We start from the raw sequence: 22,154 nt of genomic DNA on the forward strand, positions 1-22,154 counted from the left end.
GGGGGGGGAAAGGGGGGAAGGGGGAGAGCGAGCAGGCTCAGTCAACAGCCTTTGGTGCGCGAGCCCTCATGATCATGTATGCCGTTTCCGAACCCTATTCAGTTGAGATACCTTCCCTGGTTACATAGCTCTGGGGGCTAAAGCGGGACCGTTGCGGTGATCTACTTACGTTCGTGAGAGCGGACGGGAGGTATAGCTGCATTGGCCATAGCATCATGTTGGTGAGCATTCTTGGGTGATTGGCGTTGACTAGATGCATCACAGGTCTCCCCGGGTAGCCTCTCGAGCGCTAGCGTAGGCCCGTCGGTCGATTCTCGTGCATCGCAGCTCAATAATGCGTTCTAGCTGAGCTTCAAAGATCTGAGTTGTAGGCCTAGATGCGGCGCAAAACAATCGGGATGAAAAATTGGACGCATTCCGGACGCGTAGCTTTTGTAGCTTGTCGTAGCAGCAGTCAAACGTTGAAGCCCGCGGTCGACGTTTGCGCGAGAGAATTCCCACTCAGCCTTTGGTCTTGCACCAATTGCACCGCTTCCTCGTTCTGCTGCACACGATACATGCGCGATCATCAACTGCGTCCAAGATTGCTATCAAAGCCGCCCATATCAGCCGATACAGCCATCAGCGATTCATCTCCTGGCCAGGCTGCGGCGAAGCGCCTCCTCTATTGCCGTCGGATTATCCGCGCCTTCAGGGTCCAACACCTGTGCCAGCTCGGACTGAACCAATTCATTGCGCAGTTGGTCACAAGGTCGATCTTTTGCGCGCAACGGGCTGACTCGGATAAGGGATAATTGAAGCCGATGAAGAGTGTATCTAGGTACGCGCAAAGATGGAAGGACATGCGTAGCCTGCCATAAGCCCTTCCCGCACGAGACAGCATGCGCATTCAAGAATCAAAGCCGTCGATGATAGTGGGCAACTATGTGCGTACACCTCGTTTTGTGGCTCGATCGTGTTCAAGGTCATTGAGGAGCGTCTCCGGGTACCATGATCTCGAAGACAATTTCGATTTCTTCCATGAAGGCAAGATGGTGTCATCCACGAATCTCCTAGGTCATGTTCTGAATTAAAAGGCGATGTCAGCCCGCTATGCCAACTCTTGCCGGAGTACCGCATTTGCAACCGTCGACAGGACTTCCGTACGCCACTTTGCAAAGCTGCATCACGCTCACGAAGACTCATACGTGTACGCGACAGAGTCCTGGCGACTCTTGTGAACTATCACAACCGCCAAGGCCCGACTAGCGGGTCCTCGACGAGCCGACTTTTTATCATGCGACCTGGTTCGTCCATATCTGAGACCCCTTCAGTCTTGGTTAACCTGGTGGTTCATGTAGAGAAGCGACGAGCTGCATGTCGTATACGGAGCGTCGTGCGAGAAGAGAGAAGCGAGCAAATTCTACGCATATGAATTCATCTTCCACTGCCTATAACAGCTCCTCAAGAGGTCAGACACGTTCAGAGTCGGTAGGCACGATCGATATACAAAGAGCGTTCGATGCTGCGTCCCGCAAAGCTGTCTTGTCCTGCCCTAAACGCGTTGACCCGTCAGGAACGGGAATGGTCCGACGTGCATATCGGAGCGGTCCGGAGGCCAAGACCGGCACCATCGCCTCCCGTCGTGTCGTTCGTATTGTATTTCTGAAGTCCCTTTGATTTTCCTGTATCTCTGCCCCCGTGTTCGCCTGCGCAGTGGTTGAGCTTTCTTCGATACGGACTGTCTGACTCACGAAATAAGGTTAAGCGCCGGTGCCTTTGACTCCACTGCACCGACGAAATTGAGCACAGCCACGATGACTAACCGGAGCCTGGTGCGGGGTGCCGCAAGTCCGAAGCGCATCTTGAGCTTTTGACCGTCCCCATCCTTCTCCAAAGTCCACCCACCGTGGCCCTCATCCGCTTCCACCGAGCCCATCGCGCTCTTACACTCCCCCTCTGCAGACACAAACCCCCTTGACTTGTTGTATGCACACCGTATTCCCCGCTTATCACTACTCTGCAGACTCGAGCGACTCTCCTTATCCGTCATGCGACCCAAATCAGCAGCCCGCGAACCGAGGAGAAGTGGCAGACGTTGCTCGTCCGTCGCTGCCGAGGCTGGTTACGGTGGAGGAAGACGCGGGAGACGCGGGGGCGCCACTTGATCAAGACCAGATAGCGTCGGAGCTGTTCCTGTCGTCCCCGAGCGCGAGCCACCTCTTCTCCTCATCTGCGCCGGAGCCGATCGTGCTCTCCCCCGCAGCCTCCCAAGATGCCGATATATCTTCCTCGCCAGCGGCGATGTTCCTAGCTAGCTTTAGTCCCGTCGTTCAATCTACATCCGCTCCCTCCTTCGCGCCCGACGACGAAGGCCAGGTCGTCGCAGGGTACACGTTGGGGCCCATCATCGCCCGCGGCGGTTTCTCAGTCATCAGGCGCGCAAGCTCCGCCGCGGGCGGCACCGTCGCCGTCAAGATCGTTCGCCGGTCCGAGATCTCCAAGCAGCCCGACGCCGCGCTCGTCCGCAAGAAGCTCGAGCGCGAAGCCGAGACGTGGGCCTCGCTCAGCCACGAGCACATTCTCCCGCTCTTCGCGTCCTCTCACACCGCCTTCGCCGACTTCTTCGTGATGCCGTACTGCCCCGCCGGCACGCTGTTCGACATCCTCTCGCGCGAAGGACGCCCGGGGCTCCCGCCGGACGACGCGGGCATGCTCTTCCGCCAGGTCGTCCGCGGCCTGCGCTACCTGCACGAAACCGCCGAGATCGTGCACCGCGACATGAAGCTCGAGAACGTGCTCGTCGACGAGTCGGGTATATGCCGTATCGCGGACTTTGGCATGGCGCGCCGCATCGGCGAGGCGGGCGAGGACGAGGAAGACGTCATCGCGAGCTCGCAGTCGATGAGCTTGCCCGCGGCTACGGCGGCTGCGGCGTCGACGCTGTTGAGGAGGAAGAGCACGCTTGCGCCGCGGGCGCTGCGCGAGCGGATGCAGCAGCATGCCCGGCGGAAGGCGTCCAACCCGCTCCCGTCTTCCGCTGTACCGCAGGCCCACCAGGCGTACGAGTCGGGCTCGCTGCCGTACGCGGCGCCGGAGCTGCTCATCCCGCACGAACGCGCGCTCCCGGCCGATCCCGCGCAAGACATATGGGCCCTCGGCGTGATGCTCTACGCCCTTTTGGTCGGTCGACTGCCGTTCATGGACTCCTTCGAACCCCGGTTGCAGATGAAGATCCTACATGGTACGTGGACTGCCGCAAATGGGACGAGAACGGCGTTCATGTTTCCTTTCTAGGGGTGTACGAGCGCGTGCCGAGCATCGGCGCCGAAGCGGAGCGCGTCATCGACGGATGCCTGGAGCGTGACGTCGACGAGCGTTGGACGATCGCGATGGTAGACGACGTCGCGTGGGGCGTCGGGTGGAACTCCGTCGTCGAGCCGCCCTACGAACCCGAGGCGGAGCGTCGGTCGCGCCACCCCAGTCGCGTGCAGCGCCGGTCGCTCTCCCGGTGTCCCATCGCGTCCCGTTCGTGCAGCCGCGATCGCCCGCCGTCTCTCAGCCCGGAGCGTCGACGGCGCCGCTCCCCGCCCGACTCGCTCGGTCCAACGTCTCCGAGGCGCTCCTCGCTTTCTGCGTCACAGGGAGTACTCGCGTCCCCAGTATCGGCCACGGGCATCCTTAGCCCGACCACGTCTCTCTCCTCCACATTCTCGACCTCTCTGTCCTTATCGGACTCGCAGGAACGGACAGAAGCCCGCCAGCGGTCCGAATCGCGTTCGCCCCTGCCGCCCACGCCGACCGATAGCACGATCCCGCTCCCATCAGTAGATCGTGGCCGTAAGGGCTTCCGCGGCGAGCTAGGCTCGGTATCCAGTCCGCTCGTTCGCGAACTCGTCCTCGGCATACGCGAGGAAAAAGAGCCCATCGAAGAGCTCGCCCTCCCCGAAGCAGAGGCTACCGCGGTCCCCGTCGACGTCGAACAGAGCCCCGAACGCGGCCGGCGGCGGCGCCCTACGAAACGCGCTGGAACAAGCGTTTCGGTCCCTGCGAGGCAGCCTCGCGGGCGGTCGCACGGTCATGACGCCGCCCCGTGGCTTATGGGAGACAATGCGGGCTGGAATCCGTCGCCGTCGAGGCCTGCGCCGCCGGTGGAGTGGAACGCGGACGACACGGCCCTGCCGACGCCGAAGCTTTCGGGCGCCAAGGGCGCGTTGAGAAGCAAGAGCGTCGGCTTCGAGCTTCGGAGAGCCCCTCTGCGTCGCGAATCGGACACTGTTCATGGTCTCTAGGAACCCTCATTCAACCAACCTCTCGCCCACCTCTCTTTTACTCGGGTCCCCGAACGTCGAAAGATACGTAAATATCACGATGATCTGTTCGTGTTGTGGATATCCCCCCACGTCGTAAGGACGTCATGCACATATGAATCACTTGTACGCTTTTCTTCACGGGTTTATGTGTAGTGCATATGTTACGTTGCTGTATATCGTCCGTGTTCGATATACCCCCTTCTCCCTCCTATCTCTCGCAAATTAGCTTGTACATTAGCACAGCAATCCTAGCTTCCTCAGATATCGATGGCAATGCCTTGGGATGTTGCATTAAGTAATGTAGCCCGACGGATGGCATCCATTGAGTCCAGCTCGACTCGCCCGCCCCCCAGATCACGGTCTTCGACTGGGGCCCACGTTTACCCCTGGAGGGCTCGACAATCCACCGCCTGTGGGGTTGTCCCTTAATAAGCCATACACGCGTAGGCAGCAAACCACGTTTTTTGCCGCCAAAAAAGGTAATGGCAAGACGGCGAAGCTCGTCAACCAGGCTGCGCTGACGGCCATCTCCACCGACTTCTGCTTCACCGGAGTCTTCGCGCTGCCCAAACCCGCCGTCGCAGAACAACTTGGGAATCGGTCAACGTTTGTCTGGACGACTCGGGACATCGCGGCGGGCGCGATAGCGGCGAGCGGGGCCTCGGGAGGCATCTATGGGAAGGTCGCCGGTGGTGGAGAGTGTTGCGTTTGTCTCGTTGACGCCGGACGCGTTCGCCCCCCAGTTTGGCGTCAGATACGTTGTTCTGCAGAGCGCTACAGACTGCGGTTGTCGTGTAAGCCGGACTGCATGCACCGGGAGCTGAAAGCGATCTCCTACGTGGCTCGGATATTGCCGGATGATGATAATGATGTGTATGCCTGGAACTCACATATGCCATGATATGGTCAAATCGATCGCTTATGAGCAATGGGCACGAAGATACGACCATGATGTCTATTGCTCGACGTATCGGCTAACCGGTGCCGCATTATATCCTACAGTTGTCGAGGTTGAAGATCATGATGTCTTCGGCGCCGACGTCCATTAGCTCGTCCATCACTTTCGCCACCTTGCTCTTTTCCACCATGCTGAAGTCGCATGAGCACGATGCTTGCACCGTGATAGGAGAACAATTGAGGGCATACCTGCTGACAGCAACCCATCCCTCGTCCTCCAACGGCGAGATCGTCGGCGCTCTCCGCCCCGGAGTGATCAATCTCGCGGCTGATATCCTGTCACGCGCGATGTTGTACTATAAAGTGACGACGGTCAGTTGTGTCTGCTTCATGCCCTACAGATACTGGCACGTACTTCGCAAATGACATATCTTGAAGCGGCAACGACACCCGCTATGCGCCTCGTGATGAGGTCGATTATGGGCGCGTGGTTGGGGGACTTGGAGTTTGTTGACTTGATCAAGACTGCCTCGCTTTCGAGAAGGGTTCCTATAGCGTGCAAACCGGCTGCGCGCATGGTGTCGCCAGACTCTGGAAGTTCGATGAGTGGAGAGCTCAGGATAATGGTATTGTTGACCCACCAACAAGATCGACTATGGGAACGGCAATCAGTAAAGCTACGTGCGGACATTTTCCCCGAGACTCACCGATACCGTCCGCAAGCCCTAACGAGCAAGCGGCCTCCACACTCCCGCCGACGTACTCAATGATCGTACCCTCACCCTCCTTCTTGCCAACTCGCTGATCCACCTCCTTGAAATACTGGCCCGCGAGGACTTCAAAGCTCGTGACGATCCTCTTCCCGCTTAGACTCTCGATTGTCTGGTACGGTCCGCTCTCGGGAACCTGTACTTGCAGAGCGCACTTGCCGAAGTTGAGGCGAAGGACCTCCGTAACGTGGGCTTGCATCTCGGCCTCCAGAATGACGTCGTGCCCGGTTATGCCAAGGTCAACGTTACCCTTGCCGACGAAGGAGGGGATGTCGGATGCAGGAAGGAACACCCTAACCAGAGGCGCGGTTCAGACATTACGACGTGTGGGGAGTGATGATCGCACGTACAGAGCTATTGGGTGGTTCTTGACCAAGCATACATCTAACCTCGCGTGTCTGCGGAACTGAATGTCGGCTCCTGTATCGAGCTTAGGCTCGCCGAGACACTGAAACTTGTAATGGAGACCTGCCTACGAGAAGTTCCAGGCATTTTTCATGCAATCGACCTATAGGCAGTCGTCAGACTAAGTCGCCATGGAATTCGAGCACACGAACGTTCCTTTCTTAGGGATAGCGAAAAGTAACCGTCCATCGAGAGCGTCGGCATCTATCGTTCATTTCGTTATTTTCGCGCTTCCCTCGAGCAATCTGCATGAACGCACTCATCGCGATGTCTTTTTTGTGGTTAGTCGGACGCGAGTCTCCTCTTTCGACCGTTACCGGCGACAGTGACTATGAGAGCGAGGTCGAGGACCAATCGAGTCAAGGGTAAATCCATGGCAAAGAGGTAAAAGCAGCAGATCGGCAAATCCGATCAAGTCCGACCCTAAACTGGGGAGCCCCATTCTACAGCTTGACTCTCAGCACACTATTTAAACCTCATCGGCTATAGGGAACAGGACACATTCCGACATGTAAATCCCTTTCTGCTGGTGAGAGGTGCACACTCTTGCTGGCTGGAGTTCCATACGTGGAAGTACCATAGTCGTTTTATAGTTGCTGTGAGCGTCGTTGGGATGGCATCTGGATCTGCGGCGGGTCATGAAATAGAGTTATGGATCTTGTCCTCATTACATTACCGAGCACCCCGTGTATATATATGGTCAAATATAAGGCAGACGTATGTACTCAGCGAAGGGGGCCATGGGGTGGCCGGCATCCTAGAGCAACGTTCCCCATCTCTCGTATTTTTGCACTATATCGGGTGTGATCTGTCTCCTCGACGCCTGGGCGGCTGCGAGAAATGCTCTGAAAGGAACCTAAAAGCCCGACATCACTGTCAGCGGCTGTCCTATTATAAACGGGATCAGGGCACCGACATATGGAGCTTCAATGTTCTCTTTCATCGTCATAAGCGCGGCTTCTTGACAGAGCGCGACGAGCTCGGCGCCGGAACAACCATCGGTCTGGATAGAACGTTGTTAAATGGGTTCACGCTTGAGGCAAAATCTAACTCACAGCGGCTGCCAACTCGGAAAGTCGGTCCAAGACGTCGGGACCAACACTCATGTTTCGCATACGAATACGGAGGATCTCTTCGCGCCCATTTCTATCAGGTGGTCCAACATAGATGAGGCGGTCCAAACGTCCGGGGCGCATGAGCGCAGAATCCTGCATTAGGCTGTTCTCAGGATCGTTTGGAACAGGGAGATCCGCACTTCGCTTACGATAGCGTCAGGCAGATTCGTTGCAGCGACGACGGTCACGCCCAAACCCATCTCTTGTACGCCATCCATTTCCGTCAGCAAGGAGGTGAGGACGCCTTCGGTCACTGAAGATGTGTTGGTTGATCGCGATGTCGCTAAGGCATCGATCTCATCCTGTACGCCAGCATTTAGTATGCGAAGGCCCTAGATCGGTGGAAGTGCGTACGAAAAAGAGGATGCAAGGCGCTACGCCCCTCGCTTTGCGGAATATTTCCCTGACAGATCGTTCGGATTCGCCGACGAATTTGTTCAGAAGCTGTGAAGAAGACAAGGTTTAGGAGCCAATCGAGTTCGCCTATCAAGGGAGCATACTTCAGGTCCCTTGACAGAAACGAAGTTAACGCCGCTTTCGCAAGCGAGGGCCCTGACCAGCATCGTCTTGCTACATCCAGGCGGGCCATAAAGCAGGACACCTCGAGGCGCACGGACGCCCAACCGCACGAAAGCATCTGCGACAAGCGAATGAGCCGCGTACACCGCGGGAACAGCGTTTTACTCACCCGGATGCTGTAAGGGCCACTCGACACACTCGCGTAGCTTTTGGACGACATCCGAAAGCCCGCCAATGTCACTATAGCGGACTGGAGTCTCTGTCCCGGGGAGGTACAACGACCGCAGCGCTGACGGGCGTACGCTTGGCAGAGCCAGCAGGAGGTCCGCCTGCGTGAGAGAAGGCTTATCACTGTCCGGTGGAGGATACTCCGTATCATTCCCATGAAAGTTGGGTATGCGGGATGCATCTTCCGTAACCGGAAGCGTATCCGGGGTAGCTGGAGTGGGAGGTAGTGATTTGGACTCCTGCCCACCAGGTGCATCTGGCAGTGGCCGAAGGGGATAGTTCGATGACGGCTGAGATGATAGCCATCGTTTGATGGCGCGTGTACCTGCCTCTCGTACGACCGCGGCGAGGTCCGCGCCGACATACCCATGCGCGCGCGCTGCTACGGATTTCAGGTCCGTCTGCGAGATGGAATGAGGTGTGCGGGAGAGGAGAACGTTGAGGATGGAAAGCCGGGCAGTGGCGTCTGGTATACCTACGCACACCATATCAGCTGAGCTTCCACGACTGTACATTGGTCTTACCGATCTCAATCTCCCGGTCAAAACGCCCAGGCCGGCGTAAAGCGGGATCAATGGCGTTAGGTCTGTTCGTAGTGGCGACGACGACCACCCTGCTCATTGTCGCGTTGTCTCCGACAGTTCCCGCATCCGTCCCTTCGTTATCTACCTCGAAGCCGTCCATGATAGTCAGAAGTGTCGCCACAACGCGCTTTTCCACCTCTCCCCCGCTACTGTCCTCCCTTCGAGGACAGAGGGCATCAATCTCGTCCAAAACGACGATGCAAGGGCTCTACACGGAAGAATGAAGACGCGTAATCGCAGCGAAGAACGGTGAATGACAAACCTGCTCCCTCGCCTCTTCGAAGACGCCACGAAGCCTGGCCTCCGTTTCACCATGGTATGCCGACGACAGTTCGGGACCGTTGATGATGATCACCGAGGACCGGGTAGACGCAGCAATGGCACGTGCTAGATGGGTCTTGCCCGTTCCGGGAGGCCCATGTAGTAAGATGCCGCGAGGTGGCTTAAGCCCTGGTTAGGGTGTAAGCTGGAGTTGACTGTCGAGGAGGTAGTTTAGTCACACCAAAATGCCTGAAGAGTTCAGGACGCGTCAAAGGGATCTCCAACAGATCTCTAATCTGAGCTATCTGCTTGTCGAGCCCTCCAACGGTGTTGTAGGCAGTTTCTAACGGCGCAGGGATTGGCCATGGAGTGCCGAGTGATGATGGTGCCTCTGAGCCTACGGAGCGACCACCTTGCGACACAAGTGATCCCGGCAAGCGCGAAAATTGTGCCTGCCCGTTGACAGCAACGTCTGGCGCCGTCGAGGGGGCATACTGGGAGATCACAGATACCTGGCGGGACACCCCAGTATGTGTTAGCGAACTCAGCGCGCGAGTCGGCGTATCTTCTATTACGACAGTCGTGTCCCATCCGACTGTCCATATCTGACCTGGTAGTTCTGGAACCACGGATAGGTGTCGGAATTCTGCGACCAGCCCGGATTCCTCGACGGGATGGGATATCCTAGGTGACACAAGAGGTTCGGACCTGGTTCGAGTGCTCGACGGGCCGGTAGGCCTAGGATTGGTGGAGATCGAGCTGATAATGAAGGAACGGGGAACGCCTTCGTATGTTGCGACGAGAACCTGACTGGTGGTCACATATTTCAAGTCGACTGCTCGGGAGTCAGATTGTCGTTGGGCTTTGATTTCCGGAGGACTGACCGAGTAGTTCCCTCAACAATAGTGCAAGCCACTCTCGTCTCCTTCCTTGGTCCGCCTTCGCACCTCTCGCGCGTGTTCGTACTCCCTCGGCAAAGGAAAGGCCATCCGCCGGTGGTTGTGACCCTGATGCTGGGGATGGAACCTCTTTCAGGCTAACATAAAACGCCTCCCGTATGGATTGAGCATTCGGAAGGCCGTATGGAATTTGCTTTCCGGAGAGTGGCACAATACGCGCTGTGGAGCTCTCGCTGAGCTTCGCTGTCTGAATCATGGTAGAAGATGCCTCGATTTCTACCAGGATGGGGCAATGGATAAGGGTGCTGCCTAGAGACGGACTGAAGTCCTTATGCTCACCGGTAGGAGAGATCTCCATGGACGGCCATACTACTCCCACAGCAAACGGCTGTGAACGCGATCGACCCATACTTGAGTGTCTTCCGTTCACTCATGACGTCGTAGATGTAGATGTTCGTACTTTGCTCTCCTGCGCCTCGTTTTTGGTGCCAAGAAGCGCGACGACATCGCCGGCGTACAGTTTCGCTGCACTAAGTACTTCGGCGTGCACAGTTATTCTCCTCACAGCTCGGGGGTCCGCATCCAGAGGCCCGCTGAGCTTCACAACGAATGCACGTCCGTGTATTGTGCTGGTAGCCATGATGCCAGCGCCGCGTTTGTTGCGCCGGAGGACCGATCGCCTCAAGTATGGGAGGAGGAAGAAATAGTGAGCTTGATTACGGCGGTGAAAACAAGATACGGGCTCTCAATCGACAGGAGTGGGCCCAGCGCCAAAACATTCAATGTTCATCACATGTTACACTGGATGGCCCTCAGAACCGGAAAACTCCGACTGTGTGTGGTATCATCGCACAGCTCGCCATGGGGCGAAGCTGTCGACCTCCTGCGACCTCCAGACAATACCCTAGGAGTAGGTCTCTCACACTCGCACTCCGATCACCGGAATCTACCATATGCCTGGAACATCGAAAATGTATTCATTCGTTCCTGGTGTGCGGTGCTGCAGGATCATATGTTTTGTAGGACTCTTGACGGGCGTGCTCCGACGGTCTCTCAGGAGTCACTCGTGGCCTCTATGTTGCGGAGGCTTCATGCTGTGCCTGCCGCCACCCGCCGCCTCAGTTTCCCAGCCCTCATCTGCCTATTGCTGTAGCCGCTTGTCTGCATATGTTTGATCTATGCGGCCACCGGCCACACTCGACATACAGGCCATGGTGACTTCTTCGACACGGTCACATGGCAACATCGTGATTGTACAGCACTCCCAGCGTTCGGTATATGAACGCGCACCTTGCGCAAGGATCTCCAATATACTCCATTTTCTGCTCCTCCGAGGACGCAAGGTCCCAGCTTTAATGCCTCCCTCTCAAGAACTCAACATACTCGCGGATGCATACGCCGAATATTCAGAGCAGGAAACCGGCTCGCGCTTCTGGCTTTTCCCCCGCAAAGGCGGCGGCGGACGAGGTGGTGGCGGCGGCAAAGGAGGAAGCTCGAAGGGCGGCGGTGGCAAGGGCGCCAAGGGCCGTGCCTCAGGGTCCGCATCTGGAACCGGCAAAGTCTCGCCGTCCAAGTTGAATACTGGCCGTGCTGTATCGGCGGCGGCCTCGTCTACGAGCAAGGGTGGCGGTAAGAAGTTCAAGCTCGGGAAGACGTCTGCATTCCCTGGGCGGCAGGCGGGAGGTGGAACTAGGGTAAGCTTTCTGATACTTGATGCGTTGGGACTATTTGGACCGATGTTGTCTTTCGCAGAAAGAGATCTATGGTACCTGGGTATACGGGAGTGGCTACCCCTATGGTCACCCTGGGTCCTTCGTCTCCGGGCGCCCGTTCCCATACGTTTTCTGGCCTGTACCTATCGAGGATGGCTATGTCGGCGCCGATGAAGTGAGCATTCAATTGCTTTACTTTTGTGCTCCTGCTGACAGCCGATGTTTCATCATAGTACGCGCATCACAGCGGTACGGTCCGTCCAGGTGGAAACTTGACGACGGTGCCGATCAGGTCCAACATATCCACGACGCTCGAGACGTTCCGCATCGTCGGCGATAACACCTCCGTCACCTCAGTCCTCGCCGACCTCATGAAGACGTGCGGCGTCGTCAACTCGACCGATTCCTTATCCGTCTTCAACGCCTCCGTCCCTCTCCAGAACATCCCAAAACCGGAGCAGATTGTGCAATGGTACCGAGCCTCTACCTTTGGACTCTCTCTCGACGGATACAACAACACCGCCGCACTGCCGTCGAATGCCCCGGCGAACAACGCCTCAAACTGGACGGTCACGGCGCAGACTCCTCTTCCCGCAATCAACATGACGTTTTTGGCATGCCTGAACACTACAATTGCGGCAACGCTCCCGCTCGTCGCTGCGGAGAACGTGCGCTGGATCGACCGATTTGGTGGCATCGCGGGCTTTGTCGACATGGTGATTTGGGGCTTTTCGGCCCTCTTTACCATAGTGGTGTGGATATGCAGTTGCGTGTGTTCGTGACCGAGAGGCAGTAGACATAATTTATAGTCTATGTACTTCGGAAAATCGATGCATCTGCTGCTGTGGATGGGAGATTGATTGACTCGCCATGCTTCTGTTAAGCTGTAACTTATAGGCACCGAACATGTACTGTATACTTTGAGCGACGTACGTTGACCAGGTATAACCTTAAAAATCACGCTTTTGTCACGTTTTGGCAAAATGTCACTGTGACGAGCCCCACCCGACTTGTCCCTCACCTCTTTGCGTGTATGCAAACTAGGCCGGGGTTCGGGGTGGTGCGGTATGGCTCGTCGATGGCATGATACGTAACGGGTATACGTGCTCAGACTTCCAGATAGCTCTCAAATTACCGGTGTCATACTTTGCTGGCACAACCTTCGTTGCTGCTTGCGCTTACCTGCGAGGTCATCTGCCATGGCTTTGGCGGGCGCACTCCGACGGATTTCATGATGAATGCTATGGACATGGCTTTCATGTCGTATACAAATGCTGTGTTCGCTGGCAATCGCGGTCTTACTCGTCTCAGCTCCGATCTGTCCGGTGCTATAGAAAGCGGCACGGCATGTCTACTACCTGGTGTTGGATTCACCTCCGGCATCGGCAATAATTATCCTGCAGGAGGGCACATGGCTATTCCTCTTGGCGTTGCCGGCGGTGCTTCTGTCCACATCATGTGGACTTCTTGATTGTTTAGCACCGGCCTCAGGGTACTTCAAGACGAGATTCCCTGTGTAGTATTCGATATTTTCACGACGATCCCATACCCCTTTACTCTTGGGACGCTTTTGTTCTGCTATGTCTCCATCGTTCCAACGAAACGCGCTCGCGGACGCTTACGCTGAACATCCCGAGCAAGAGACCGGTTCGCGTTTCTGGCTCTTTCCGCGCGACGGCGACGGCGGCGGCGGCAAGAACGCGAATGATCGTGCATCGGGATCCGCGTCGGGAAGCGGCAAGATCTCGCCATCCAAGCTGACTGACGGCCGCGAGGTGTCCAGCGCAGCTTCGTCTACCAGCAAGGGCGGCGGGAAAAAGTTCAGACTCGGGAAGAAGACTGCGTTCCCTGGGCGGCAGGCCGGCGGTGGGACTAGGGTCAGTCCACGCACATACAATGCGTTGAAAGCAGTCCGAGCTGATGTGGATGTCTTGCAGAAAGATATTTTCGGTACCTCGGTGTACGGGAGCGGCTACCCATATGGTCATTCTGGGTCCTTCGTCTCCGGGCGTCCGTTTCCCTATATCTTTTGGCCCGTACCGATCGCGGTAGGCTACGTAGGCGCAGATGAAGTGGGTCGTGGAGCGTCATAATCTCGTTGTCCCAGTCTAACCATTCTCCCAGTATGCGCATCACAACGGCACGATCCGTCCAGGCGGGAACCTGACGACGGCGCCGATCAGGTCCAACATGTCTACGACGTTAGAGTCCTTCCGTATCGTCGGCGACAACACTTCCGTCACGTCCGTCCTTGCCGATCTAATGGAGAAATGCGGCGTCGTTAATTCCACCGACTCCCTCTCCATCTTCAATGCCTCCCTTCCTCTCCAGAACATCCCGCAGCCAGAGCAGATCGTGCAATGGTACCGCGCCTCGACCTTCGGGCTCTCGCTCGACGGGTACAACAATACCGCCGCACTTCCGTCGAACGCGCCTACGTTCGACGGAGGCACCTGGACGATCCAGGTGCAAACGCCTTTGCCTGCGATCAACACAACCTTCTTGGCCTGCTTGAACGCCACGATCGCTGCTACGTTGCCGCTGGTCGCTGCAAAGACTGTACCGTGGTACCACAAGATTGGAGGCCTCGCGGGCCTAATAGATCTGATATTTTTGGGCATTACGGCCCTCGTTGGCGTATTGATCTGGACATGCATTTGCGTGTTGCGGTAAATCCTTCTTCATCGAGATCTTACAAATGGACTTCAGCCAATTACTGTGATTTTCATGATGCTATACATCATATAACTAGTACTAGCAGCCAGTGTAGCCAAGTCAATCATACTATACACTGTAAGTACTTTCCGGGCCAGCCTGCTTCGGCGGGCAAGAATTCAATGATTATCACGTGTTTTGTTTGGCCGGGGCCAGGACCTGACAGTGACACTGACAGTAGGCGGACGTTGGCTTGATCTCTGCCAAGACTCATCACCTGGGCTATAGAACGAACGACCTCCACATTACACGTTGCTCCCTTTGACATCACGATGGACTCATGGATCCGGCAAAATCATACCGTTAGCGCGGCCTCAGTGATGGACGCGGTGCATACGTAGTATCGTTACACGTGTGTTTCTTTCGCCCCATGTCTTGCATCGCCCCGGATCTATGTCCTGGCAGGCGATTCGCTGGGCGCGTTCAATGCGAGCTGTGCGTTCCGATGATGCTATCGTGATACAATGCGGGTTGCTTACGAGACACTTCTATCATGACAGGTTCAGGCTGCTCCGTCCAGCTCATGGTCTCTGGTAGCCATCGACATCGGTGGTCGAGCTGCATGCGTGAGGAACACTCTGGGTACCCACCCCCTCACAGTGGTGTCTTTGTACACCCTATATGCTACCCCCGCTTTTACAGTCAGGCGTGCGCACCGGCGCGCTCACAATCCACCCTTGGCTCGTTTGCGTTCTCCATGAAACCGTACACGACGAAGCCGCAATGCCTCCGTCATTCTACGACTATGACGCCGCCAACGCGTACTCGGAGCACCCAGAACACGAAACCGGGCTGTTTCCCCGCAAAGGTGGAGGCGGGGCGGGAGAGGCGGCCGTGGATGGGGCGGCCGTGGCAATTCCGGAAAGGGCAGCGAATCCAAATGTGGTGGTAGCAAGGGTAGCAGCGGGAAAGGTGGTGCCGATTCCCTGAAGCAGCGTGGCGTCGTCGTGTAGCTTGGGCAGGGGAGCACGGTGTCCGGCATGGCGTCCTCCGTCAGCAGCGGCGGAGGGAAGAAGTTCAAGCTCCAGATGCGCCGTTTTCCGGACGACAAGCGGGCGGTTGTACCAGGGTCAGTGGCCCATCACATAGCTTGCGTTGATCCCATATTTTGACGTCGTTGTTTCGTAGAAACAAATATATGGATCCTCGCCGTACAGGAGCGGCTATCCGTAATCGCCTCCGTTCCTCTCCTGAACAACCCGCAACCCGAGCAGATCGTACAATGGTACCCTTCGGCCTCTCGCTCGACCGCTACAATGAATCGCCGCGCTCCGCTCGAACGCGCTGGCGACCAACGCGTCGAACTGGACGATCCAGGCGCAGACGCCTCTACCCGCGATAAACGCGACCTTCCTAGCGTGCTTGAACACCACGATCGCGGCTACCCTGCCTCTCGTCGCCGATTATTATCTCATGTACTTTTTCCTGATCATGGCGTTCGCTGTTACTGCTGGTTCTGATCTATCATTATTTCAGCATGTATTTCCACTGTTTGACATGGATGCGTAGGAGTAGATTGTAGGATACTACTGTTAATGTCCACACGAATGCAACCGTTGGAGAACATGAACTTGCCCGTGGACGATGTCACGATATCGTGTGGCTATGGCCTGGATGAGTGGCGCGCACCACGATGAGCAATCCGCCTTCGCACTTTCTCGGATGCTCGATAACAGGTTAAGATATACGGGCATGCTTTGGGAGAGGATCTCTTCGTCTTGCATCGTCATCAACCGGTCAACCCGTTGCCCCGAGGATGCTAACGGCGCCACGACCAACGCTTCAGGTCGACTCCGCCAAACGAAACCTTGAAGATGCAGCTCCGTCGAACATCGACATAGACGAGAAGGGCGAGATAGACCAGGAAACGAACCAGGAAGACCACGGCGCGCATCGCCGTCTCGTATTGAAGATCGACCTGCTTCTCATGCCTCTGTTGACCATCTCGTATGGCCTTCAATTTGTGCGTCCATCGCTTGATTTCTTTCACGATAGCATCTGAACGATAATTCCAACGCATAGTATGACAAATTCGTGTTCAGCTCTGCCGCCGTCTTTGGGATGCTAGCGGACTTGGACCTCACCACCCCTGTTCCCGGCACGACGAAGGTATCGACGCAACGCTACTCTAATGCGTGAGTCTTCTCAACGTTCATACGTCCTCCTTTTCATGCTTCTACCCCCGCCCTTAGCACGGCTGCATTCTACTGGGGATACATGGTCGGCGTCCTTCCCATGTCGCTTCTGCTCCAACGCTTTCCAGTAGCCAAGACCCTCGGTCTCTTGATCTTCGTGAGTGTTTCATGTTACCTCCATACTGTCCATATTCTGACTGGTTGCCAGCTGTGGGGTGTTGTTGTCATGCTCACCGTCCTCGTAAGCTCCTATCCCGGAGCAGTCGCCATTCGTTTCTTCCTCGGGGTCATCGAGAGTTCCGTAAGCCCAGGGTTCGTTCTTGGTACGTTCAGCGTACTCGGTGATCAGGATATTTCGCTAAGATATGAATGCCCTTAGTCACGTCCATGTGGTACACGAAAGACGAGCTTCCTGTGCGCGTCGGCATATGGTACAGCGCCACCGGCCTCTTCACCGTCTTCAGCGGTGTCATGAACTACGCCATAGGGCACGCGCACGGTTCTTTGGCGCCATGGAAGTACATGTGCGCCAATCCATGAAGTACTCTCATACCCCATTCGCTAATGTCTCAGCACAGGTATCTGCTCGCAGGCTCGGCGACGATTGTATGGTCACTTATCATACTGGCGGTGCTTCCTGATTCTCCGGCATCCTCGCATCGCTGGTTCAACGAAGAGGAACGGTCTACACTTTTACTGCGGGAGAAAGAGAAGCCGTCTGGAGTAGACTCGCGACGACTGCGGCTTGATCAGGCTCTCGAGGCTGCCAAGGATGTCAAAGTGTGGATAATGGCGGTGATGGGCGCCGCGATATACGTATGTAACGGAGGTAGGTCGTCGTCATGTTCGTCGCTGCAGCGTAGCGCCGATGCTCACCGCGCTACACCAGGCGTTACAGCTTTCGGTTCGATCATCATCAAGGTGACTGAGAGGAGCCATCTAGACGCCTTCTCAATGATGAACGCTCGATGATACAGTCTTTTGGATATTCAAGCTTGCGCGCTATTCTATTACAAGCGCCCGGCGGCGCGACAACCTGTGTCTCGATTTACCTGTCAACTTGGCTCGCAGTACGTTCCGTCTTCCGAGACGAGGTGCGATGGCTGATTCTCACTCGAACTCAGGAACGCATCAGGAACGCACGCACGATACTCCTCGCCCTTACCTGTTTGCCAGTCATGGTCGGAGCACTGGTAATCTGGCTCGGATCATGGTCTCATCGAGGACTGCCACTCTTTGGATATTATCTCCTGCCAATCTTCGGTGCTCCTTACGTTCTGTTGCTGTCCATTGCAGCTACCAACGTGGGAGGAGAAACGAAGAAGGCTTGCACAATTGGCGCCATCTTCGTCGGATACAATGTCGGTAATATCATAGGGCCATACCTGGTACGTTTATCACACCCTATCCCAGCACATGATGCGTGGGCTGACGGCATAAAGGTGAACACCGACGAAGCCGACGTTAAGTATCGCACGACCTGGGTATCGATTATCGTTGTCATGGCTCTCACGATAATCGCCGCAATGGCGCTGCGCATTCTTTGGGCACGAGAAAACAAGAGACGCCGCCACCACGATGAACCATGTATTCGCGCACGAACCCCATCCGATGGAGAGAACCCCAGAGTACTACCGCGTGACTATAGTGACCTGACGGATTGGCAGGACAGGTGTTTTCTTTACGTCCTTTGAGATGGTGATCATTCTTTGGAAAGCGATGCTGTACCCTAATTCATATTTCCACCGCAATCGGTTGAAAGTGATGAAATAGTGACCAAGTAATACATAGGTCATCGAACGAAGGTTCTGGGGCCGCGGCGAACTCGACTTCATACCGAAAATATCGTGAGCCCGTATCGACGCGGAGAAGGAAATCCGTTAGCTCCGTTTCATTCCTTTTTTCTTGCCCTATTCCAGCCCCAGCACGTTTCTGTTGCTCGTGTCGTCTTCATTCGACGAGCCTTTGACATGACCAAGATCGAATGCGCTGGCCCTCTGATCGTGAAAAGAGCTGACAAAGTGGAGGTTCACATCACCAATAATTACTACTACAACACAACCCCGAACGCGTCCAACCAAGTTTCCCCTGGGCCGAGCGTTGTAGTACAAGAAGCTCGTGGACCTGCCACTTCGCCAACGGCTCGCTCATACACCAGACGAGGCGCTGGTTCCAGGTCCCAGGCGAACAACGCGCAAGGGCCAGAAACTGATCACCCACCATCTTCATCCGATGAAGATACCGAGTCCGACGATTCGAACTCGGACGATAGCGGTAAGTGTATACCGGTACTTGATCCCGAGTATATCAATGATGGAAGGTTTCTCATGGAGACTCGGATTCGGTATCAAACGCTGCCAGAGACTGCGGCTTGACGCGAGCCGAAAGGGAGATGTACGTCGTGTGATGCATGCGGCCTGGGGGGGTCTGAGTATAGTCATCTCACCCGCCGTTTCCAGCATCCTCAAGTATCTGGAAGACATACGTGTTCAGAATTATAGAGGCGCCGCCCGCACTTTTTCGGAACAACATAAGGCTAGCCCGTCTACGGTTCGCAAATACGGGGCGGAAGACATAAAACAAATAAGCCAAACACGGCAAGCGTTCCCTCCTGCTGATAAGTTGCAGTGGGCAATACTGACGCTTTGGTTAGATGGTTCCGCTACGAGGTGAAGAAGCTTGAAGACCAAAAGGCGGCCAGACAGGCCCGTATGCGCCAAAAGGACGCCGATCGCCTGGAACAGGCTCGCAAGCGCGTCCGTTTCCAGGAGGCTGCACGCAAGGAGGCCCGCCGCATGCCTGTCCACAAGAAAGGAGCAAGGCGCTCGTCCGCGGCCCACTCCTATGTGCGTTCTTCCGTTCCGTACACCCGGCCTCCGAACGCAAATAATCAAATGCCGCTCACAGAGCGCCTTCACGCCGTATGAGGCCAGATTCGTGGAAGCTTGGATCGAGCAATACGGCGCAGTCACCGCCCCGGAGCAGTTCGAGATGCTGTACACGGCATTCCGCCAGGCTCAGTACAGGCAGCCTCATGCCTTGGACCCCAAAGATCGGCGTTTCCGGCACCGTACTAGGCCCACCATGCTCAAGTACCTGCAGGACAAGTATGGTGAGTGATCTATGAAGCTGAGTATTCGTTACCGATGCTCCGCATATTAGATTGCCCACTTCAAACGATTTGACACACTCGCCGTCTATCTCTTACTTCGTAAAAGTCGCTTTCCAAATATCTTTGCTGTCTGTCATTGCTCTGTTGCCTGCTCCTCTGTCGATACCTGCATGTATTATTAATGCTCATTCGTATTTCGCCGTGCAGAAAGAGGGAGGTAATCCGAGATATGAATTGACCCTCAAACGTGGGGTTCTACTATCGTCTTACAAAAACGTTTCACTAATCACTCGGCAAGGGACCTACGCCGAAACGTACGGTAAGCTACCTTCAAACAGGGAGCTGGGCTCCAAGGTTGTCAGGGACCGCAAGCGTGGGGTCAACCTGGCTGGCGAGCTTGCCACCGAACAGTACCGGCCCGTTCTTCGCCCGGTAGTCAGCGATGCGCTTCTCCACCTCGGGGCGGAAGTGGCGCATGAGGCCTTGTATGGGCCAAGCGGCGGCGTCGCCGAGGGCGCAGATGGTGCGTCCTTCAACTTGTTTGCTGAAGAGGAAAATACGTAAGCGGCCAACGTTGGACAGAAAGAGAAAGTTGACGAACGTGATCTCAAGCAGCATGTCGATCTCTCGCTGATGTCCACGTCCCTCGACGAGACGATCCATCATGTTCATCATCCAGGTAGTACCCTCTCGGCACGGCGTGCATTGGCCACACGACTCGTGCTTGTAGAAGTGAGAGAAGCGAGCGATCGCCTTGACGACGTCCGTGCTCTTGTTCATGACGATGACGGCACCCGTACCCAGACCGGTCTGAGCGTCCTTCAGGGAGTCGTAGTCCATGCTGCGACACAGATCAACATGGCGGTATAAACGGGCAGAAGCCGGTACTCACAGAACCTCCTCACAAGTCTTCTTGGGAATGATCGGTACCGAACTTCCACCAGGGACGATTCCGAGCAAGTTGTCCCATCCACCCCGGACACCGCCGCAGTGCTTCTCGATCAGGTCCTTGAGCGGTATGCTCATCTCCTCCTCCACGACGCAAGGGTTGTTGACGTGACCGCTGATGCAGTACAGCTTCGTGCCCTGGTTCCTCTCCCGACCGAAACTCGCGAACCACGCGCCACCTCTCCTGCAGATCGTAGGCGCGACTGCGACGGTCTCGACGTTCGCCACCGTCGTGGGGCAGCCGAACAGGCCTACGTCGGCCGGGAACGGCGGCTTCAGGCGCGGCTTGCCCTGCTTGCCTTCCAAACTCTCGATCAGCGCCGTCTCCTCGCCGCAGATGTACGCGCCCGCGCCGCGGTGGAGGTAGACGTCAAAATTGTAGCCGGAGCCGCACGCGTTCTTGCCGATGAGGCCGGCCTTGTACGCTTCCGTGATCGCCTGCTGGACGTGGGACGCCTCCTGGTAGAACTCGCCGCGAATGTAGATGTATGCCGCGCTGGCGTTCATGGCGCGTCCGGCGACAAGGCAGCCCTCGACGAGCTTGTGGGGGTCGCCGCGCATGATCTCACGATCTTTACACGTTCCTGGCTCACCCTCGTCGGCATTCACGACGAGGTAACGTGGCCTGACGGGGATACTTTAGCTCCAAATGCCGTATACTCCGCAAAGCCGACACACCTTGGATCCTTCTCCCAACCGGGCTTGTTCATGAAACTCCACTTCAGTCCGGAAGGGAAGCCAGCTCCGCCTCGTCCACGGAGGCCCGAATCCTTCATGGTTTGAATGATCCAGGAGTCACCCTTGAGCAGGATATCTTTCGTCTTGTGCCAATCACCACGGGACTATGGAAACACAGGTTAGCTCATGATGCCGGCACGGATGATCCGCAAGAAGAGGAGAGCGAGCAAAAAGGGGTCGCTGGGAGGTTTTCGGGATACAGCCTGCATAAGGCACCTGTGAAGTGCTTCTAGTCAGCGACAATTTCATGCTGAGTTGGGACAGAACAAACGAAGCATCAGAAATGAGAGTTTTGGTATAAGTTGTCCACAAGAGAGTTCTCTTTCGGAAGCAGAACTGAATGAAGGTTCATCATAGGAGACGAACGACGAAGGTATCCAAAAGAAACTCTAACTCACCACTGCATGTAAATCCACTAGCAATCGACCATGCAAGGTGGTATCATCGACCTCTCCAGTCCCCCTCTGCCTCGTCCGAACGAAGGTTGAAGCTCAGTAGGTCCCACACACCTGAGCGCCCTTTATCCCATGATCATGTCGGCAATATGCGTTCGTAAAAATTCGGTCTTGATCCTTCAAGCCCCCATATCGTCGCACAGGGGTATCGGCGACGGTAGCGAAATTGCGGGTGCGCGTAGCACGGGTGCTCGCCCCTGTCCAGAACGTTCATTTCATCAATCCTCGAGTATGCATGGTCTAAAACGCACGAGCAGCAGAGGACGAGGCTTTTAACATGATAAGTTAGAGAGTTCGGGGCCCGTCGCAAACGACGGGAGAGGAGTGGCCAACGTCGGGCGGCGCCGTCAGGCCAACGTCGGATGCGTC

At 56.1% G+C, this 22,154-nt stretch overlaps 9 protein-coding genes across 9 annotated transcripts; 5 read left to right on the forward strand and 4 right to left on the reverse strand.

The window, feature by feature from the left end:
• Window positions 1–553: 553 nt before the first annotated feature.
• On the reverse strand, window positions 554–969 carry PUNSTDRAFT_49545 (uncharacterized protein; the record flags this gene model as incomplete). Its single annotated transcript, XM_007379774.1, has 2 exons — window positions 661–969; window positions 554–620 (listed from the first exon to the last, which is right to left on the reverse strand). A coding segment is annotated over exon 1 (199 nt), but the record flags the coding sequence as incomplete, so codon positions are not given.
• A 146-nt stretch (window positions 970–1,115) lies between these two features.
• On the forward strand, window positions 1,116–1,677 carry PUNSTDRAFT_49546 (uncharacterized protein). Its single transcript, XM_007379775.1, has 3 exons — window positions 1,116–1,160; window positions 1,190–1,289; window positions 1,344–1,677. Exon 3 carries the CDS (start codon window positions 1,357–1,359, stop codon window positions 1,657–1,659), a length of 303 nt encoding a protein of 100 aa, XP_007379837.1. The 5' UTR covers window positions 1,116–1,160; window positions 1,190–1,289; window positions 1,344–1,356; the 3' UTR covers window positions 1,660–1,677.
• Window positions 1,678–2,283: 606 nt separating this feature from the next.
• Window positions 2,284–3,404, forward strand: PUNSTDRAFT_60115 (kinase-like protein; the record flags this gene model as incomplete). The annotated part of the gene is made up of 2 exons (XM_007379776.1): window positions 2,284–3,257; window positions 3,299–3,404. Coding segments are annotated over 2 exons (1,080 nt in total), but the record flags the coding sequence as incomplete, so codon positions are not given.
• Window positions 3,405–4,707: 1,303 nt separating this feature from the next.
• PUNSTDRAFT_81426 (ATP phosphoribosyltransferase) lies at window positions 4,708–6,710 on the reverse strand. Its single transcript, XM_007379777.1, has 10 exons — window positions 6,624–6,710; window positions 6,521–6,568; window positions 6,432–6,467; window positions 6,310–6,379; window positions 5,897–6,252; window positions 5,831–5,842; window positions 5,605–5,780; window positions 5,439–5,545; window positions 5,183–5,381; window positions 4,708–5,126 (listed from the first exon to the last, which is right to left on the reverse strand). The coding sequence occupies exons 1-9, from the start codon at window positions 6,625–6,627 to the stop codon at window positions 5,282–5,284; spliced, it is 909 nt and encodes a 302-aa protein (XP_007379839.1). The 5' UTR covers window positions 6,628–6,710; the 3' UTR covers window positions 4,708–5,126; window positions 5,183–5,281.
• A 411-nt stretch (window positions 6,711–7,121) lies between these two features.
• On the reverse strand, window positions 7,122–10,610 carry PUNSTDRAFT_96932 (AAA-domain-containing protein; the record flags this gene model as incomplete). Its single annotated transcript, XM_007379778.1, has 16 exons — window positions 7,122–7,220; window positions 7,281–7,367; window positions 7,420–7,572; window positions 7,629–7,781; window positions 7,834–7,923; window positions 7,980–8,116; window positions 8,168–8,701; window positions 8,751–9,018; window positions 9,073–9,260; window positions 9,313–9,462; window positions 9,616–9,676; window positions 9,743–9,933; window positions 9,956–10,020; window positions 10,078–10,246; window positions 10,310–10,358; window positions 10,431–10,610. 16 exons carry the CDS (start codon window positions 10,608–10,610, stop codon window positions 7,122–7,124), a joined length of 2,574 nt encoding a protein of 857 aa, XP_007379840.1.
• Window positions 10,611–11,233: 623 nt separating this feature from the next.
• PUNSTDRAFT_141035 (uncharacterized protein) lies at window positions 11,234–12,464 on the forward strand (the record flags this gene model as incomplete). The annotated part of the gene is made up of 3 exons (XM_007379779.1): window positions 11,234–11,664; window positions 11,723–11,857; window positions 11,916–12,464. The coding sequence occupies exons 1-3, from the start codon at window positions 11,326–11,328 to the stop codon at window positions 12,462–12,464; spliced, it is 1,023 nt and encodes a 340-aa protein (XP_007379841.1). The 5' UTR covers window positions 11,234–11,325.
• Window positions 12,465–13,230: 766 nt separating this feature from the next.
• PUNSTDRAFT_141036 (uncharacterized protein) lies at window positions 13,231–14,488 on the forward strand. The gene is made up of 3 exons (XM_007379780.1): window positions 13,231–13,559; window positions 13,620–13,754; window positions 13,807–14,488. Exons 1-3 carry the CDS (start codon window positions 13,263–13,265, stop codon window positions 14,353–14,355), a joined length of 981 nt encoding a protein of 326 aa, XP_007379842.1. The 5' UTR covers window positions 13,231–13,262; the 3' UTR covers window positions 14,356–14,488.
• Window positions 14,489–16,057: 1,569 nt separating this feature from the next.
• PUNSTDRAFT_81433 (MFS general substrate transporter) lies at window positions 16,058–18,313 on the forward strand. Its single transcript, XM_007379781.1, has 10 exons — window positions 16,058–16,360; window positions 16,420–16,532; window positions 16,590–16,689; window positions 16,741–16,855; window positions 16,912–17,056; window positions 17,111–17,361; window positions 17,422–17,453; window positions 17,510–17,602; window positions 17,657–17,920; window positions 17,975–18,313. Exons 1-10 carry the CDS (start codon window positions 16,154–16,156, stop codon window positions 18,224–18,226), a joined length of 1,572 nt encoding a protein of 523 aa, XP_007379843.1. The 5' UTR covers window positions 16,058–16,153; the 3' UTR covers window positions 18,227–18,313.
• A 1,543-nt stretch (window positions 18,314–19,856) lies between these two features.
• PUNSTDRAFT_49552 (NADH-ubiquinone oxidoreductase) lies at window positions 19,857–22,102 on the reverse strand. The gene is made up of 6 exons (XM_007379782.1): window positions 22,037–22,102; window positions 21,840–21,982; window positions 21,271–21,434; window positions 20,537–21,217; window positions 20,246–20,485; window positions 19,857–20,188 (listed from the first exon to the last, which is right to left on the reverse strand). Exons 1-6 carry the CDS (start codon window positions 22,062–22,064, stop codon window positions 19,975–19,977), a joined length of 1,470 nt encoding a protein of 489 aa, XP_007379844.1. The 5' UTR covers window positions 22,065–22,102; the 3' UTR covers window positions 19,857–19,974.
• Window positions 22,103–22,154: the final 52 nt, after the last annotated feature.

Source organism: Punctularia strigosozonata (genome assembly GCF_000264995.1).
Source record: "Punctularia strigosozonata HHB-11173 SS5 unplaced genomic scaffold PUNSTscaffold_2, whole genome shotgun sequence".
NCBI lineage: Eukaryota > Fungi > Basidiomycota > Agaricomycetes > Corticiales > Punctulariaceae > Punctularia > Punctularia strigosozonata.

Coding starts and splice junctions, on each gene's coding strand:
- PUNSTDRAFT_49546 (XM_007379775.1), top strand. CDS start 1,357: ATGTCGTATACGGAGCGTCGTGCGAGAAGAGAGAAGCGAGCAAATTCT.
- PUNSTDRAFT_81426 (XM_007379777.1), bottom strand. Junction 6,468..6,520: donor TTTCGCTATCCCTAAGAAAG/GAACGTTCGTGT, acceptor GACTGCCTATAG/GTCGATTGCATGAAAAATGC. Junction 6,380..6,431: donor ATGCCTGGAACTTCTCGTAG/GCAGGTCTCCAT, acceptor AGCTCGATACAG/GAGCCGACATTCAGTTCCGC.
- PUNSTDRAFT_141036 (XM_007379780.1), top strand. CDS start 13,263: ATGTCTCCATCGTTCCAACGAAACGCGCTCGCGGACGCTTACGCTGAA. Junction 13,560..13,619: donor AGGCCGGCGGTGGGACTAGG/GTCAGTCCACGC, acceptor GATGTCTTGCAG/AAAGATATTTTCGGTACCTC. Junction 13,755..13,806: donor GCTACGTAGGCGCAGATGAA/GTGGGTCGTGGA, acceptor CCATTCTCCCAG/TATGCGCATCACAACGGCAC.
- PUNSTDRAFT_81433 (XM_007379781.1), top strand. CDS start 16,154: ATGCTAACGGCGCCACGACCAACGCTTCAGGTCGACTCCGCCAAACGA. Junction 16,361..16,419: donor TCTCGTATGGCCTTCAATTT/GTGCGTCCATCG, acceptor TCCAACGCATAG/TATGACAAATTCGTGTTCAG. Junction 17,603..17,656: donor ACCTGTCAACTTGGCTCGCA/GTACGTTCCGTC, acceptor ACTCGAACTCAG/GAACGCATCAGGAACGCACG.
- PUNSTDRAFT_49552 (XM_007379782.1), bottom strand. CDS start 22,064: ATGTTAAAAGCCTCGTCCTCTGCTGCTC. Junction 21,983..22,036: donor AGCCTCGTCCTCTGCTGCTC/GTGCGTTTTAGA, acceptor CGTTCTGGACAG/GGGCGAGCACCCGTGCTACG. Junction 20,486..20,536: donor AAGACTTGTGAGGAGGTTCT/GTGAGTACCGGC, acceptor TCTGTGTCGCAG/CATGGACTACGACTCCCTGA.